The sequence below is a fragment of the Lemur catta genome, chromosome 11, assembly GCF_020740605.2.
Source record: "Lemur catta isolate mLemCat1 chromosome 11, mLemCat1.pri, whole genome shotgun sequence".
Taxonomy (NCBI): Eukaryota; Metazoa; Chordata; class Mammalia; order Primates; family Lemuridae; genus Lemur; species Lemur catta.
The window spans coordinates 38,619,024-38,636,086 of NC_059138.1; the positions used below are offsets into that span (position 1 = coordinate 38,619,024).

Sequence of the window (17,063 nt, forward strand, 5' to 3'; positions counted from 1 at the left end):
TGTTTTTTAACTAATAAGGCTATATATCATGGGATATGCTTTCATTTCATTTAAATTTCATAACATTGGCAGAACTTAAGAAATACTGAATCTCTGAGTGAAAAGTTGCCTATAAAAATGGGGTAGTTTTTCCCCACCTGATATGTATATTGAAACACTACTTGAATTGAGCTAAAATGGGTGAAGTGACATTGTCATTTCTTCCAAGTGTGTAACAAGTTTTATTTTTTCCATATTAAGATAGTCAAGTGTGTCCATAATGCAAGATTTATTTCTAAGTAAATAGGAATTTTCTTTCCACTGTTTCAGGCCGGAGCCTCAGCAGAAAGCTCCTTTAGTTCCTCCTCCTCCACCGCCGCCGCCACCACCACCACCTTTGCCAGAACCCACACCCCCAGAGCCAGAGGAGGAGATCCTGGGATCAGACGATGAGGAGCAAGAGGACCCTGCGGACTACTGCAAAGGTGATGTGCCGACCATGGCAGTGACCATGGCTGTGTGGGGCTGGCCTTCCCCCCTAGGCCACCCACTAATTTTTGTTGGGGAAACAAACAAGGGGAGGTTGTGATGCAAACTGCTTAGTCTATTAAATTAACCTCCTTATGTCAGTATCATGTTAAATTCTTAGGTCATTGAATATATCTTAGGCTCAACATAGCATGATACCAGAAAATGTAAGAGATATGAAAGAAAATTTTAAGAGATAAAATGAATATATATACAGACATACTCTAGGTACTTTTAAAAGTATTTAAATCTGGTAGAATTAAATATGGTATACACTAGGGCAGTTAAAGACAAAGGACATCATAAAGTATCTAAGAAGAGTGTAGGGAGTAGAAGGTACCAGGCTCCTAAAGGGAGCTAATTATAACTGTTGTGCACTGTATTTGACTTTCAGTTTTCTGACTGCTAAGGATAAAAGAGAACCATTCCTTTCTCTGTATGGCATTGAATTACATAGCATTCATTGTCTGTGGAAAGAAAACATGCACATTTGTTTACAGAGAAAGACTCTTCCCTGGCATTGTATTTAACGAAAAAGACATTCTGTGGCTTCTGCCATTGTGTGACATAGGGGATTATGTTTTCAACTATGATTTCATAGAAGACATAGAAACTATTCAAGTGGAGTGTTCTTGTATTGATGCTTTGTAAAGACCAAGAGCATATAGTTAAACTCCTAAAGGGCAAGCATGTTGTATGATGAATATTGAGAACAATATGATCTAGATACGATGCTTTGTGTAGACTGGACTCTGAGAATCTAGGAGACAGGGAAGTTGCTGTGTTCATTTGGCTGCTGCTTTGTTACTTAACTTACTCATTTGGACTTCAATTCCATGGAATTCTGAGCTTCTGAGCAGTTGGTGAGACAAGTTTATTTGCAGTAGATTTTATATGATGTATCAGATTCTATATAGCATTAGAGTACATGTCAGAAGATGCACACATGTTCAGGCCATAGAGCATTAGTGAATTTTTCGGTCTCTACAGTGACTTAGTAATTCATTATTTCTCAGGTAGATGCAAGTCATTTGTATGTTCGTTAAGGAACAATGTAGTTTTGGTTATTTTCTAAGAAGAAGAGAAAATTAGTCTGCTATGAAAGTATGAGAATTAATCTCCTCTAACCTTATTCTTCCATAGGTGCAGGTGCCTACACATAGAATCAATGTTTTCCTTAGAAAAGAGAATGTGGATCTCTTTTGACATTTGTCTGAATAGTGGTTATGACTTCAAAGGTCTGTGCCGTCTAATAAAAGATAGCTACAGAGACAGTTTGGAAAGGTGAAAAGAAGGTGTTTTCTATCCTCCCTTTTCATCTGCATTTCTTAGCTTACTGTCATTTGATTTTGCTGCTGTAGGAACCATTCTTTAGGAGCTGTTCTCTTCAGCAAATATGTTCCTCCAGGCTGGGCATGGTGGCCCACACCTGTAATCCCAGCACTTTGGGAGGCTGAGACCAGAAGATTGCTTGAGCCCAGGAGTTGGAAACCAGCCTGGGCAACATAGCAGGACCCTGTCTCTACCAAAAAACTAGAAAAAGACCAAACAAAACAATTAGCCAGGCGTGGTGGCATGTTTTTGTAGTCCTAGCTATTTGGGAGGCTGAAGTGAGGGAGGATTATTTGAGTCCGGGAGTTAGAGGCTGTAGTGAGCTATGATCGTGCCACTACACTCCATCTTGGACAACAGAGCAAAACCCTGTCTCTCTCCTTCCTTTTTTTTCTTTTCTTTTTTTTTTTTTTTGTTTTAAAAGTTCTATCATGCTGGAATAAAAACTGTCTGCCTTACACCTGCTCTCCAATATGTGGGTCAGGATATGTAACCAATACTCATCCCCTTACTACTTCTGGGGAATAGCACAGTAGACATCCCAACCCCAAATATAGGTCTAAGAATAAAGGATTCCACATTCAGGGCTGATTCTATGTAACAGTCACTGAACTTTAACCTTGGTACAGAGTATCAAAGTCAGCTTCAGTAAGGCATGTTGGAGATTGTAAGATTATCTCCTTATACACCCCTCCCTGAAATTTGGTAAGTAACTTGTGCTTCTAGTTAGCATTACTTGCGACACATGCACTACTCTATGAATTTTATGGTATAGACCATACAGTTTGTCCAAGGTAACTGACATACATTCAGAGAGTGCAGGGAATTGCTTGGAATGTCTTGGATAAGTGCTGTGGCCTTCTTATTTTTTTGTTCATGGACAGAAGAGATAACTTCTCCCCCAAGAACCAGTTGAGCTTATTAACAACGTGGTGTTTTATCACCCCCGAATACTTTAGTATATTTTGCCTACAATCAAATATAAACCAAAATACAACCATCAAGACTAGGAAGTTAATACTGATACATTAATATTACTACCTTGCAGTCCTCAGATTGCATTCAGGTTTTGCCAGTTGCCCAGTATTGTCCTTTATATGAAATGGATCCATGGCAGAGTCACACATTTCATTTTATTTTCTTGTTTCTTTAATCTCCTTTAATTTGCAACAGTCCCTCAATATTTCCTTGGCTTCATGACCTTGACATTTTTGAAGATTGTAGGCTGGTTATTTTGTACGATGTTTCTCAGTTTGGAATACCACAGGAGTGATGCTGTGTTCTCCTCACTGCATCTCATCCTATCCTGTCCCGTCAGGTGGCACACAGCTTTGCTTTGTTCTGATTAAGATGGTGTTTTCCAGATATCTCTACTGTTTAGTTATTCTTTTTTTTTTTTTTTTTGTGACAGAGTCTTGCTTTGTTGCTAGAGTGCTGTGGCGTCAGCCTAGCTCACAGCAACCTCAAATTCCCGGGCTTAAGCGATCCTCCTGCCTCAGCCTCCCGAGTAGCTGGGACTACAGGCACATGCCACCATGCACGGCTAATTTTTTCTATATATATTTTTAGTTGGCCAGATAATTTCTCTCTCTTTTTAGTAGAGATGGGGTCTCGCTCTTGCTCAGGCTGGTCTCGAACTCCTGACCTCGAGCGATCCACCCACCTCGGCCTTCCAGAGTGCTAGGATTACAGGCGTGAGCCACCGCGCCTGGCCTCCATGTGTATATTAAAGTCCATGACTTTAATCTGATATCTCTAACACCAGACGATTCAGCACAATTTTCTCCCTTTCCGTATTTGTGGTTCCTTTCTCTGAAAGTAAGAGCTGAAGTTCTTACCATCCTCATTGTGGTGACTTAGTTGACTGATTTCCCATTCTGTAACGAGTCACCGTTCACCATCCCTGCCATGTCTGTCCTCTCTCCCTTCCCTCCCTACCTAATTTGTGGACTGACACCCTTTGTCGCCTGGCCCTGCTGGATGGCTTTGAGGGGAACTGCCCAGGAAGGGGGAAGGGCAGGGGTCGCTTGTACAGGCTGGGAGTGCATTCTGCTTAGTCTGGGCCACCAGTTTGTGTTCTGTCACGTCTCCTGTTTATTCTTGGAGAACCTCTGCCCTACCACTGCTTCTCAGTTCTCCCCAAATACATTAAAACATCATCAACAGGCCAGGTGCGGTGGCTCACGCCTGTAATCCTAGCCCTCTGGGAGGCCGAGGCGGGTGGATTGCTCGAGGTCAGGAGTTCGAGACCAGCCTGAGTGAGACCCCGTCTCTACCAAAAATAGAAACAAATTACCTGGACAACTAAAAATATATATAGAAAAAATTAGCCGGGCATGGTGGCGCATGCCTGTAGTCCCAGCTACTCGGGAGGCTGAGGCAGGAGGCTTGCTTGAGCCTAGGAGTTGGAGGTTGCTGTGAGCTAGGCTGACGCCATGGTACTCACTCTAGCCCGGGCAACAAAGTGAGACTCTGTCTCAAAAAAAAAGAAAAAAAATCATCAGCAGTAAAAACACACCACATATTTTTCTCTTTACAAAAGAAATATTTATTCATAGGAAATACAGACACTTCCGGGGTAGGGGGCAGAAGTCACCTGGAATCCTGTCACTCGGCGGTGAGGCTTTGGGTCCTTGCCTTTCTTAACCATTCATGACCAGCCAAGTTGTATCTTAACTCTTCACCTTCTTTTTACCTTCTTACCTTCACAAATCTTTCCTTCCTTAAAACTGTGGACTCTCAGCTATTTTAACAAGAAAACCACGATTTAAAATTCTAGTATTGCAAAAGCATTTTTCATTGCTCTGTGCACTTGCTGGTCCTGTAGCTCTCTGACCCCCTCCTGTGTTGGGGGTGCTTCCTTGGCCTGCAGAGAGCTGTCAGCACTACCTGTCTTTTTTACATGTCGCCTTCTGTCAGTTTTCTGGGCGGGAGCTATAGCAGCAGGCTGTGCAGTTTCTTCATATGCTGCTTCCAAGTGCATGGGCATCAAGGGCCAGGCGCAGGGCCAGCTGTGAACAAGTGCTTCCGGGACCTTGCATGACACACACTCACTTCGTGAGTCTGAGCAAAAAACTCCCGTGGGGAGCTTCTAGAGCCTCGTGGGATTTCAGTCACCAGGGCCCTGGTGAGCATTCCTAGGTTGTGCTGTGATCCTGAGGTGGAATCCCTGACAGTAGGACTCGGACTCCAAGTCTTCAAACAAGCCCATTGGGTGCTTTGTGTGCACACTGAAGGCTAAAGTCTGTTTCATTCTAAGGACTGCATGTACCATTCTTTTACAACTCCAAAGCTACAGCTCAGTAAAGTGACCCTTCCCTCCATCCTCAATGTGTGACTGACTGGCAGTGTGGGGGTGTCCTTGCTTAGAGCCACCTTACATTCCTGAGCTTTCCAGAACCTCAGTACATACCTGCAGCGGTGACCTGCCGCGTGGTGACCGGGGAAGCGTTGCTTTGGTCTATCAGGCTGCCCGCACTGACTGACTCCTTGGAGATTCTGTTTTATAGTTCTCTTAAGTCATTAGATAAGGTGGCACCTTTGTGCAGTTTCATCACTTGGATTATTTCTGGAGACATCAGTTCCAACACAGTTGTGGTCTGACTTGGTGTGAAAACACATGCTGCTTCCCGTAGAAATGCCTTCTTCAAACCCCTAATCAGATCTCGGCCCCGCCCTATCCTGACTGCTCGCAGTAGTGCCCCACCCCCAGCACTCATCATGGTGTGTACTTGCACATTTATTTCTGTGTTCCTTTTTGGTCTCCTCCTTCCTAGTCTGCAAGGCTCCCTGTGGTCAAGGGCCATGTGTTTTGTTTAACCCCACCACATTTGAGCCATCCATAGTACAATAAATGTTTGCTTGTCTGGATGAACGAATTCTCTCTATTGTTAGGGTGCGACTAAGGGATAGACAGAGTGCTGGTGCTGTGTGTGGGTCTGAGAAGAAGGCATGAGCAGGTTGGCTTGCCTGAAGCACCCAAATCAGAATACATGTCCTTCGTTTCTGTCTTAAATCTTCTTTTTTTTTTTTTTTTTTTTTGAGACAGAGTGTCACTTTGTTGCCCGGGCTAGAGTGAGTGCCGTGGCATCAGCCTAGCTCACAGCAACCTCAGACTCCTGGGCTTAAGCGATCCTACTGCCTCAGCCTCCCGAGTAGCTGGGACTACAGGCATGAGCCACCATGCCCGGCTAATTTTTTTGTATATATATTTTTAGTTGGCCAGATAATTTCTTTCTATTTTTTTTTAGTAGAGACGGGGGTCTCACTCTTGCTCAGGCTGGTCTCGAACTCCTGACCTCGAGCGATCCACCCGCCTCGGCCTCCCAGAGCTAGGATTACAGGCGTGAGCCACCGCGCCCGGCCCCTTAAATCTTCTTAAAGTCACCCACAGTGCTCTAGACTCTACACACATTTGAGTGGCATACATATTGAGTGTGTAGAAACTTAGGGACGGTATCTTCTTTAGAATCTGGAATAAATAATGTAAATATGTAAACAGTAGAAACATGCCAGATGACTTCCTTTCTTACACACACAAAGCTGCCTTAGAAATGGTATTAATAGTATACAATCAAGTAATGTTAACAGTCCTACATTAGTGGTTCTTCACGGGGGGGTGGTGGTAATTTTTCCTCCCAGGGGCTCCCTTGTGAATGTCTGGAGTCATTTGGTTGCCATAACTGAGGCTGCTGCTGGTATCTATTGGACAGCTCAACATCCTACAGTGCACAGAATAGCTCCCCGTAATGAAAATCCTTCAGCTCCTAATGTCAGTAGTGCCAGGATTAAAAAACCCTGCCCTACAAAATTCCTGGTTTCTTTATTAAAATGGTGCCATGCAGCTCAAATATTTTATAAAAGTATAGTCTTTGGTGTCTGTTCTTTTTGATAGAAATAAAAATAATCTTTATTCACAATTCTTTCACTTAAAACAACTAATCCTGCATACGTACTTAATTTACTACACTTTCATGTGTTTTTAAAAATTAGATGGCTTAGTGTGGTTTACTTGAAGCCTTGAAAACAAACCCTGCTTATCTGTATGAATAAAGTAATAGATACTCTTGAACTTGTTACATAAGGCCTCATTGCATTTCTTTTATGGAGACTGAGGACTTCTGACTTCTGGTAGACCTTTTGGTGCTATAAATTGACAAGGATATTGGTGATGTATGCTTTAAATAGCATAACACTTGAATTCATGGTTCCTTCACGGGGGCTTGACTATGTGCAAAGTGTTATATTTTCCTAAAGGGAATATAGAAGTAAATGGGAAACATCCCTACTTTGTCGTTTATGACCTTATGGACTTCACCCCTAGAGCGTAAGCTACTTAAGGGCAGAGGCTTTGCCTATCTTGCTTCCCCACTCTGTAGCCAGCATTCAGGTATAACAATCTGTGGCCTGAATAGACTACTCAAATATCTTTTTTCACCTTCATAAGTGTGGTTCATTAATTAGAAGAGGAAAAAAGGGAGATGGATGAGGGCTTAGAAAGGGAGTAAGATTGTATTTGGTCAGAGGAATCAGAAAAGACTTCACAGAAAACTACAAGGGGACCTGCCAGATGAAAGTACTTGGACTTTGTTGAGGGAATGGGACGCTTCAGGCTGAGTCCTGGAGGCACGGAAAGAAGGTGGTGAGGAGTTGCAAGTGCTTCTGCTTTCTTTACAAGTGGGGAAGCTGAAAGCCCATGGTAGAGGATTAGGTTGAAAAGTAGTCTGGAAGCATCAGGACAGATATGAGGGTAAGAAATATGTGATGAAATAAATTAAAGCATCACTTAGAAATATTGTCCAAAAAAAAAAACAAAACCCACCACAGAAAGAGAATCTTTGTGGTGTGATCTTTTTAAAAACCTCTTTAGTGAAAGAGATTTACCAAAATGTCAGCAGTGTGGTATGAGGTTGCAATAGGGGTTTATTTCATTATATACTTTTGTTTACTTTTTGCAGCACCATTTGTCAAAAAGACTTTCGTCCTCCATTGAATTGCCTAGCGCCTTTGTAAATCAGTTGATTGTGTGTGGGTCTATTTGTGGGCACTCTCTTCTGTTCCACTCCTTTGTTGGTCTGTCCTTGCTCTGATACCACACTGTCTTGGTTACAGTAGCTTCATACAGAAGTCTTGAAGTGGGTAATGTAAGTCCTTCAACTTTGTGCTTCTCTTCAGGATTGCTTTGACTTGTCTAGGCCCTTTGTATTTATGTGTAAATTCAGAGTCAGCTTATACATAAAAATTTTAGACATGTCTTAATAATATTGACTCTTCCAATTCATGAACATGATATCTGTGTCCACTTTTTTAGGTCTTTATTGCTCTCAGAAATGTTGTATAGTTTTTGGTGTGGCGGTAGCTATGAAGTTTCTGATGGAAAAGTATCTTCACAACCTTGGGGTAGAGAAATATTTCTTAGAGAGTATGTAAAAAGTATTAGTTATAAAATAAAATTAATAAATTAAATTTCATTAAAATTAAAAACTTTTCCTGATTAAAAGACATTTTAAAAAATGAAAAGACTAGCTTCAGACTGAGGGAAGGTATTTGCAATACATATGCCTGGTAGAGAACATGAATGGGAGGGAACTTCAGGAATCATGATGGGGTTTTGGAGAAGTGTTTTGTGTATTGATTAGGGTGTATATATTTGTCAAATAGGAGGGAATTGTACACACAAGATCTTTGACTTTAATTGTATGTGGATTTGACCACAATTTAAAAACAAATGTGGCAGTACTTAGTTATATCTGGATTATAGGATTTATGTTTTTCTTTTTTACCTCTTTGGTTTTCTTTGTTTTCTGCATTGAGCATGTATTTCTTGGTAAATAGAGAAAAATAAATGTTTAAAAAAGAAAAACTTAACAGTGAGGAACCTGTGTAGGTTTTAAAGAGGTAAGTGCTGTATTTAAGGAAGATTAATTTGAAATCTTGGATGGTAGACATTAGAGAGAAGGTACATATAAAGGAGAGGACAAAAGCAAGCAACATCATAGAGGCCCCATCTTTGTCATTTGCCAAGCTGTTGAATGTAGAGGGCTGCAGTGGAAAAAATGCAATCTTGAACCTGGAGCAACTGGAAGAAGAGTAGTGCCTTCTAGGCATCATTTATTTTAATGGACTGTGTGAATTATGAAACTGCTTGTCATTTCTTCTTTGCTTTGGATATTGTTTGGCTATGAAGAAGCTCAGAGCCAAATGTGCAGCCCACCTCTAACAAGTGAACAGTAATTTATAGCATGCATTCTGTGTCCTGACTTCACCAAAGCATTATTCTATTTTACTTTTTCCTGGGCTATTTTTTCTGTGCCCCAATTTCCTTCTAATTTTATATCTTGTATTGTGGTTTTATGAGCTGCCTCAATTCCTAATAGGAAAAAATAGTGTAGCTTGTGTCAGAACATCACATTGTACCCCATAAATATATACAATTATAATTTATCAATTAAAAATAATAATTATTAAAAAAAATAGTTTTGGCAGCATTAACAGAAATAGTCAGGTCACAGTTGGTCTACGGGAAATTTTGATGTGTTCCACTCTCGGTGGGAATATCAAGAAGGCAGTTAGAAACATGAAGCTGAGACTCATGAGATGATGTAGTAAAGAACTTAACCTTGCCCAGAGAGAGGTCTGCCCTTCGCCCAAGGCTTTTGGGAGGTAGTGGAACGTTTTGCCTGATTATTGCCTTGGTTTATCTGGGTGCTTTGGGCCATGCCTGATAATCCAGCAAGGTGACTTATGGTGAGACATTTGGTTCCTGGTATTAATTAGCTTGGCCTCTGGAGGGGCGGAGGTCAGCCATGTAGGCAGTGAACCCTGTCTGCATGACAGATCCCTCGTACAAACTCTGAACACCAAGGCTTGGGTGAGCTTCCCTGTTTGGCAGTACACTGTGCTCTTTGTCACATGTCGTTACCCAGAGGAGTTAATGTTGTCCGTGAGTCCACTGGGAGAGACCTCGGTAAGACCTGCATTTGGAATCCTATGGCTTCTTCCCTGTATGTCTCCTTCCTTGGCTGATTTTATTCTGTGTCATCCTTTTCTTGTAATAAACTGTGACCATGAATCTAACAGCTTTTATTGTGTTTTTTGATTTCTCTGGCAAATTATTGAACCTGAGGATGGTCTTTGGGACTCCCAGACTCTGTGCTTTGTGTTAGGAGTGAAGGTGGTCTTGTGGTCTGTTCCCAAACCTTACATAATTATTATAGATTTGATCGGCAAAACAGATTATATAAAGGTTGGTAAGTGATGAAAAAAAAAGATGCAGAGAGGCTGGTCAATGACAAGCCTTTGAGAAATTTAATGGAATACAAGAGGAGAAGGAGCAAGTAAAAGAAACAGACATAGCAGTCAGGGAGATAGGAGAGCAACCAAGATGTGTGTTACTTGATGTGGAGCAGACTGAGGAACTGCGATTGTGGCAGCTGTTATTCTGGAACACATTCAGTTATGTAACCCAAATCTTCCTTTGTTTGGATATAGATGGGTCATACTTTCAGTTGTTATAAATGTCAGCAGCTCTTGTCCTCACCTGTCAGCCCCCCGATCTGCGCTTTCAGATCCGGAAGTCCCCAGGGGAGGGTGCGCAGGATCTGGGCCGGAGTCAGCATGTGCAGTCTGTTGTGATCCTCCTTCCTGCTCCTCGCTCCTGCTGGTGCCACTTAGAGAATGCTTCCAGTGGCTGTCCCCACTGTCCTCAGTGCAAAGCAAGGTTCTGTGGCAGAGGAGTAGTGAGAGAGACCTGCCCACATGCCTCCCCCAGATCCTCTTGTCACCCAGGGTCTGCCCAGTGCTGGGCCCACAGCCCACCTCCGCTGGCCTCCTCGTTGGGCCTTGGAGTCTGGTTTGAGAAAGAGTCCACAGTCCACGAGATGGCATCGTCTTTACTCATGTTCTGTCCCATCCTCCCTCCACCCCCTTACATGCTCACTGGAGTGTAAAACTTTTTTGTTTTATGCTCTGGGCCAAAAACTGAGACACTCTTCCAAATTAGTTCTTAAACTCTGGCTCCTTGGAGCTGTCCACTAATTTTTTCCAAGGCCCAAGCATGTTTGATTCTTATTTGGGGTCTTAGTATTATGAAAACATTTATAAACAGAACCTGTAATAAGGCAAGTTTATTATTCTTTTATTTCCCACTTGGAGCTAATCTAAAAATGAACTGTATTCTTAGCGTTTTTTAAATTCAGATTTCTCTCCTTCTTAGCATTCTGGATTGGGTAGAACTGGGATGATTTTCCTCTCTTTGTATTGGCTCCTGTTTCAACTTGGAATCGAAAAGAGTGACATGAAGTAAAGAAGTTCCAGATTTTGTTGGGTATTTTTTTTTTTTTTGGTCTGTTTTATGTTGCCTAGAAAACAGTAATTGAAAACTTGTTATTTTTTTCTCATACTTTTTTTAAAATTGAGATATAATGCAAATATATAACATTTTCTACTTTAAAGGGTACAGTTCAGTGATTTTCAATATATTCACAGAACTGTCATCACTCTCTCTCGCCCCTCAAAGGAAACATATGTCGGTCCCCATTCTCCCTTTCTCAAGCCCCTGTAACCACTATTCTACTTTTTGTCCTTACGGATTTATCTATTCTGGACATTTCATATAAACATGTGAATCATACAATATGTGGCTTTTTGTGTCTGACTTGTTTTACTTAGCATAATGTTTTCAGGTTTCATTCTTGTTGTACTGTGTATCAGTTCTTCATTCATTTTATGCTCAATGCTATTTCATTGTCTAGATATATCATGTTTTCTTTGACTTATGAATATGCTGCTGTGAACATTTGTATGAGCATTAAAGTGGACATTTGTTTTCATTTCTCTTGGTATAGATCTAGGAGTGGAATTGCTGGGTCCTATGGTAACCCCATGTTTAACTTTTTGAGGAGCTAGCTGTTTTCCCAAGTGGCTACATTCCTACCAGCAATCACATCTTCAGTACGCTTTATTCTCTTTTGTCCTTTTACATTTATTTTTTTCTTGTGACTTATTTGCCTATCTGATTCTGTTCTTATTAAAGATAGTTTTACCTATTTTATACCTTTTATTGATCCTCCCAATAGCTGCTGCAGCTCTGTTTAGTACACCAATGTTCACCATGAATCTTTAAACATGAATGTCTTCTCAGACACCCAGACCAAAGTCCTTGCCTGGACAATAGTAATTTTGCCCATATTGGTGATATACTGAGATGGTGGTGTTCTTTCTAAGACTACATGGTCTGAGGCATAAAAGAAGAGGTTTCAGAAAAGGAGGATTTAATAATAGCAGCATTCAGTTAAGCCACAGGTTCTGTAAGATAAAGGCTGAGAGGCCCAGGCACTGCCTGTGGGGAGGGTCTCTAGTGACCTGTTGCTGGGGCCAGCGATGAGTTGTGTAGACGTCAAGGGGAGGATGTATACACAGAGCAGATTCTTTGGTGAAATTTAGCAGTGAAATGATTGTAGCTTGTAGGGAGTGGGGTCAGATATGGTCAAGGAAAAATTTTTTTAGGATGGGATATCTGAGCATATTTCTAGGCAGAAGAGAAGAAATCTGGGGAGAAGTCAGAAGGCCAGTAAGAAAAGAATTAAAATGAGTGATTTTTGGAGATGGCCAGTTTTTTAAAGATTGAGGGCATATGTTTCTTGCAGAGAACGGTGGAGGAGGTTTTGCATAGTCGTTGTGGTGAACAGAATAAAGACTGTTCTGGTTAATATTGTTGTGTAACAAATTATCCCCAAACTTAGCAGCCTTGAACCACCTTTTTATTTTGCTCATGATTTTATTATGCATTAGGAATTTAGAAAGGGCAAAGCTGGGACGGCTTGCCTCTCTGCTTCATGATATCTGGGGCCTCAGCTCAGACATCACAAAGGCTTGAGTTGACTGAGTGGTTGGGGACTAGAATTATCTGGAAGCACACGTGTCTGGCCCTGGGCTAGAAGGGTAAACGACCAGGACTGCTGGCTGGAGCACCCACGCATGTCCTCTCCACGAGGCTTGGCTTCCTCACAGCATGGCCGTGGCCTCACGGTAGTCAGACTTCTTAGCTGGCACCTCAGTTCCAAAAGCAAACCTACACCTTGCAAAGTGTAAGCTGCGTTCCTTTTATGACCTAACCTCAGAAATTCCACAGCCACTTCCGCTGCATTCTATTGTTCAGAAGCACATTGAGATTCATGAGGAGGGGAATGAGAGTCCATTTCTTCATAGTAGAAGATCAAGGTTCTAGAAGCACAGGTGGTTTGGGAGATAGTGGTATGGCCTTCCTGGGAGACACAGTCTGTCAGAATACAGCCACAAGAAATTAATAAAAGGGTGAAGCAGACTTTCTTCAAGTATGTACAGTTACAGTTATGTGTAGGTGTAGTCATTTAAATGCTTTTCCTAGGACATAAATGAATCTAATACTATTTTCATGTGGTATGGTTTATAAGTCCTAAGCCTAAAGTCTACTAAGTATGTCGAAATTACTGTGTTGGGTGCCTAGCACAGGAAGGAGTATGCACAAGTGGGTGTATGAGTTAGACTTTTTGATGATGATTAAACTGGAAAGTATGAATTATTCTTGGATTATTAAACTAGGTGGAGCTTTCGAATGAGGCTTAAAAATCAGTTTTGTTTTCCACATATATATGAAGGAACTTTTACTTATGCATTTGTAGTCAGTTCATCTAGAAAACCTTTGTTCTTTTTCTCATTTTATGAAGAATTATTGAGAATTTCATTGAAATAAGGATAATTTGCAATGTTTTATGCATCGTTTTTTTTACAAGAGAATGTAATATACATCTGGGAAACGTGTCTTTAGTTGTATGGTTGAGTCAGACATTGCTATGTGCTGTGATACACCCTTGTACTTCAGGAATAGTAGGAGCCTGAAAACAACAATAGGTCTTGATTTCTTGAAGGAACTTAATTTTTTAGTTAGATTTGGAGGTCTTAGTGTGGATAATTATGGCTTTTACTTTTAAATAGGGAGCCGCTTTCTTAGTTCTTTTTATTTTAGAAGTTTTTTAGTTACTAAAATAATTCTTTTTTAGTTGTAACAGAAATCTCATTATTTTTCAAATGGATTCTGAACTCTACTTTTCACCCAAATAAGACTCTCTCATTCTAAGATCAGTTATGTTTCTCCAGTTCATAATTCAATATGTCATAGTTTTATTTATCCAGAACATAGTTAAGAACCAAGCAATAAGCCCAGAGTGTTTGAGTAGATAATGAACAATGTCCAAGTTGATCTACTAAACCTCATCTTCTTTATTATTGAGAAAAGCCCCTTTGATGACCTCATGTAATGCCTATTTATGCCTCCAATGCCCATAAAGCAAGTAAGTAAAAGGTTAAGAAAAATAAGACAAAAAAATAAAAAAATAAAAATCAGCACAAAGTCCCAGTAAACATTCTAGCCTTAGTGTGCTAGGTGTAGTGGTAAAATTCTTAGGCAGTCAGACCCCATGACTTACCAGGGGAAAAATCAGATTGTCATTAAGATTTTGTACAGCAAAACTTTAAGCCAAAAAACATAGAGTAATGCATTTAACATACTCAAGGAAAGAAAATGTGAGCCTAAGATTTTATATCCAGCCAAACTGACTTCAGTTATAAAAGTCCTGTATAAACTGTTAATACTTGCAGCCACTGAGGGAATATCGTTCTCATGAGCATTCAGGGGAATCTGCAAAAAAAAAAAAAGAAAGAAAGAAAGAAAAAAAGAAAGAAAGGAGGAAAAAAAGAGAAGATTCTAGCAACCAAAATTAATGAAGAGGCATAGGCATAAAGACTGATTTCGTAAAAAGACAAAGTTACACCTGAAAAATTAAACCTGTAGTATTCCTCTGCAGTACTTAGCTTATAGTATACTATTAAGTAAGTATCTTAACTATACACTTAATAACTAGATTTAAAAGAATCTATATTTGTTTTCCATAGACAGTTTTTCATTTTAAGGGTAAATTTTATAACATATTTCTTGGAGGAGTGGTTTGAATTCTTTTGTCAAAGATATCCCGAAGGTAGAAATGGCTGTGTCTGGTAGTATATATTTAAAAAATAACAAAAAAATGTTGGTAACATATAAAAAAAATGTGTTCATTAACTCTTGTAGTTATGGAATCTGAGATTTGGAGAGTATCAATGTACTCAAAATACGTTCAGTGAAATTGAGCACTTAGTTATATGTGTATGTATAAGAAAAAAGCTTGTGACCCAAACTAGAGTCAAGTAAATCCCTAGACATAGCCTCTTAAAAACAGCCATTAGTCATTTATGATCTGATGTTAACCGTTGCTCATTTTGGTATTCTTACCTACACCCAAGTGCATGTAAAATGTTGTATTCTAAAGCACTCTTACAGGATTGAGAAATGATTCTGAGTGTTCTAGACTCTAGAATGTAGATTAGGATTTTAATTACTGGCTTTCTCCAGAATGTGATTTGCATTTCCATTGTGGGCTCTATCATTCTTGAGGGTCTTTTCTAGAAAAATACAAATGTCAACATCAATATATTAGAAAAATTTTGCTGCAGCTACAAAATTATAGCACCAAAATGACAAGAAAGATAGTTGGTCATAAAAGCAGGAAAAAAATCGTTATTTGTATTTATTTAATTTTCTTTGTCGAGAATCTGATTCTAGCTTTGTAAATGTCAGCAGCTAATACTGTACTTTAGTCTCTTTAGTATTTGTGGATCCCATGATAGCTTTACTCAGGATCTTAACAAATATTTAGGTTGGTGCAAAAGTAATTGCGGTTTCAGATCATGAGTTTTAAATCATTATAACTAGGCTCAAACACATCTTTATTAATCAAAATAAGAACCATTACAATCAACACATTTTTGCCATTGAGAAATAAGTTTATTTATTCCTGTAGCATAAAAATCCATGTTTCAGGATTCTACGAACTTTTGGAAAGCATTTTCTGCATCCTGCTGGTTGTGGGAGCGTTTTCCCTGTAAAAAGTTGTCAAGATGCTTGAAGAAGTGGTAGTCGGTTGGCGAAAGGTCAGGTGAACGTGGCCGATGATGCAAAACTTTGTAGCCCAATTTGTTCAACTTTGGAAGTGCTGGTTGTGCGACGTGTGGTCGGGTGGTGTCATGGAGAAGAATTAGGCCCTTTCTGTTGACCAATGCTGGCTGCAGGCATTGCAGTTTTCCGTGCATCTCATTGATTGGCTGAGCATACTTCTCAGATGTCATGGTTTTGCCGGAATTCAGAAAGCTGTAGTGGATCAGACTGGCAGCACACCACCAAACAGTGACCATGACCTTTTTTTGGTGCAAGTTGGGCTTTGGGAACTGCTTTGGAGCTTCTTCTTGGTCCAGCCTCTGAGCTGGTCATCACCGGTTGTCATATAAAGTTCACTTTTCATCGCACGTCATAATCCAATCGAAAACGGTTCGTTGTTGCATTCAAGAAGAGAAGATGATGCTTCAAAGTGATGATTTTTTTGATTTTCGGTCAGCTCATGAGGCACCCACTTATCAAGCTTTTATTACCTTTCCAATTTGCTTCAAATGCCAGACAACTGTAGAATGTGGTCAACGTTGAGTTCTGTGGCAACTTCTCACGTAGTTGTAAGAGGATCAGTTTCAATGATGGTTCTCAGTTGGTCGTTGTCAACTTCCGATGGCCAGCCACTGTGCTCCTCATTTTCAAGGCTCTCGTCTCCTTTGCAAAACTTCTTGAACCACGACTGCACTGTACTTTCTTTAGCAGTTCCTGGGCCAGATGTGTTGTTGATGTTGTGAGTTGTCTACGATACTTTATGACCCATTTTGGACTTGAATAAGAAAATCAATGGAATTGGCTTTTTGTCTAACATCATTTCCATAGTCTAAAATAGATACAAAATAAACAGCAAGTAATAAGTCATTAGCAAAAAAAGTAAAGCAAAAAATGAGCCATCAAAATGATGTATAAGATAACCACATTTATTTAAGAATGTATTCCAGTATCAAACAGCAAATTTCAACAATGCTAAAACCACAATTACTTTTGCACCAACCTAGTATGATCTCACTTTGCTATCTTTCTTAGCAGTTTGCCTTAAGTACTATATATTTTAATTTTGCAGTATAATAAAACATAATTTTTCCAGTATGCAATTCTCTTTGCAGTATTAATATTTTTATATGATATTACTTGGGATACATTTAGATTATTAGTTCATTTTCCCTTGTCTGGTCATAAGGGTAATCTTCCAAGGGTATACTTTATAAAT

At 40.0% G+C, this 17,063-nt stretch overlaps 1 protein-coding gene across 8 annotated transcripts in view; it reads left to right on the forward strand.

Moving 5' to 3' along the window:
- SRPK2 (SRSF protein kinase 2) overlaps positions 1 to 17,063 on the forward strand; it is a 210,698-nt gene that overhangs the window by 135,272 nt on the left and 58,363 nt on the right. For all 8 annotated transcript variants that reach the window (XM_045564638.1, XM_045564630.1, XM_045564632.1 and 5 more), the window contains one exon: positions 310 to 464. In XM_045564638.1, coding sequence (XP_045420594.1) covers positions 310 to 464 — 155 coding nt within the window. The remainder of the gene's footprint in view (positions 1 to 309; positions 465 to 17,063) is intronic.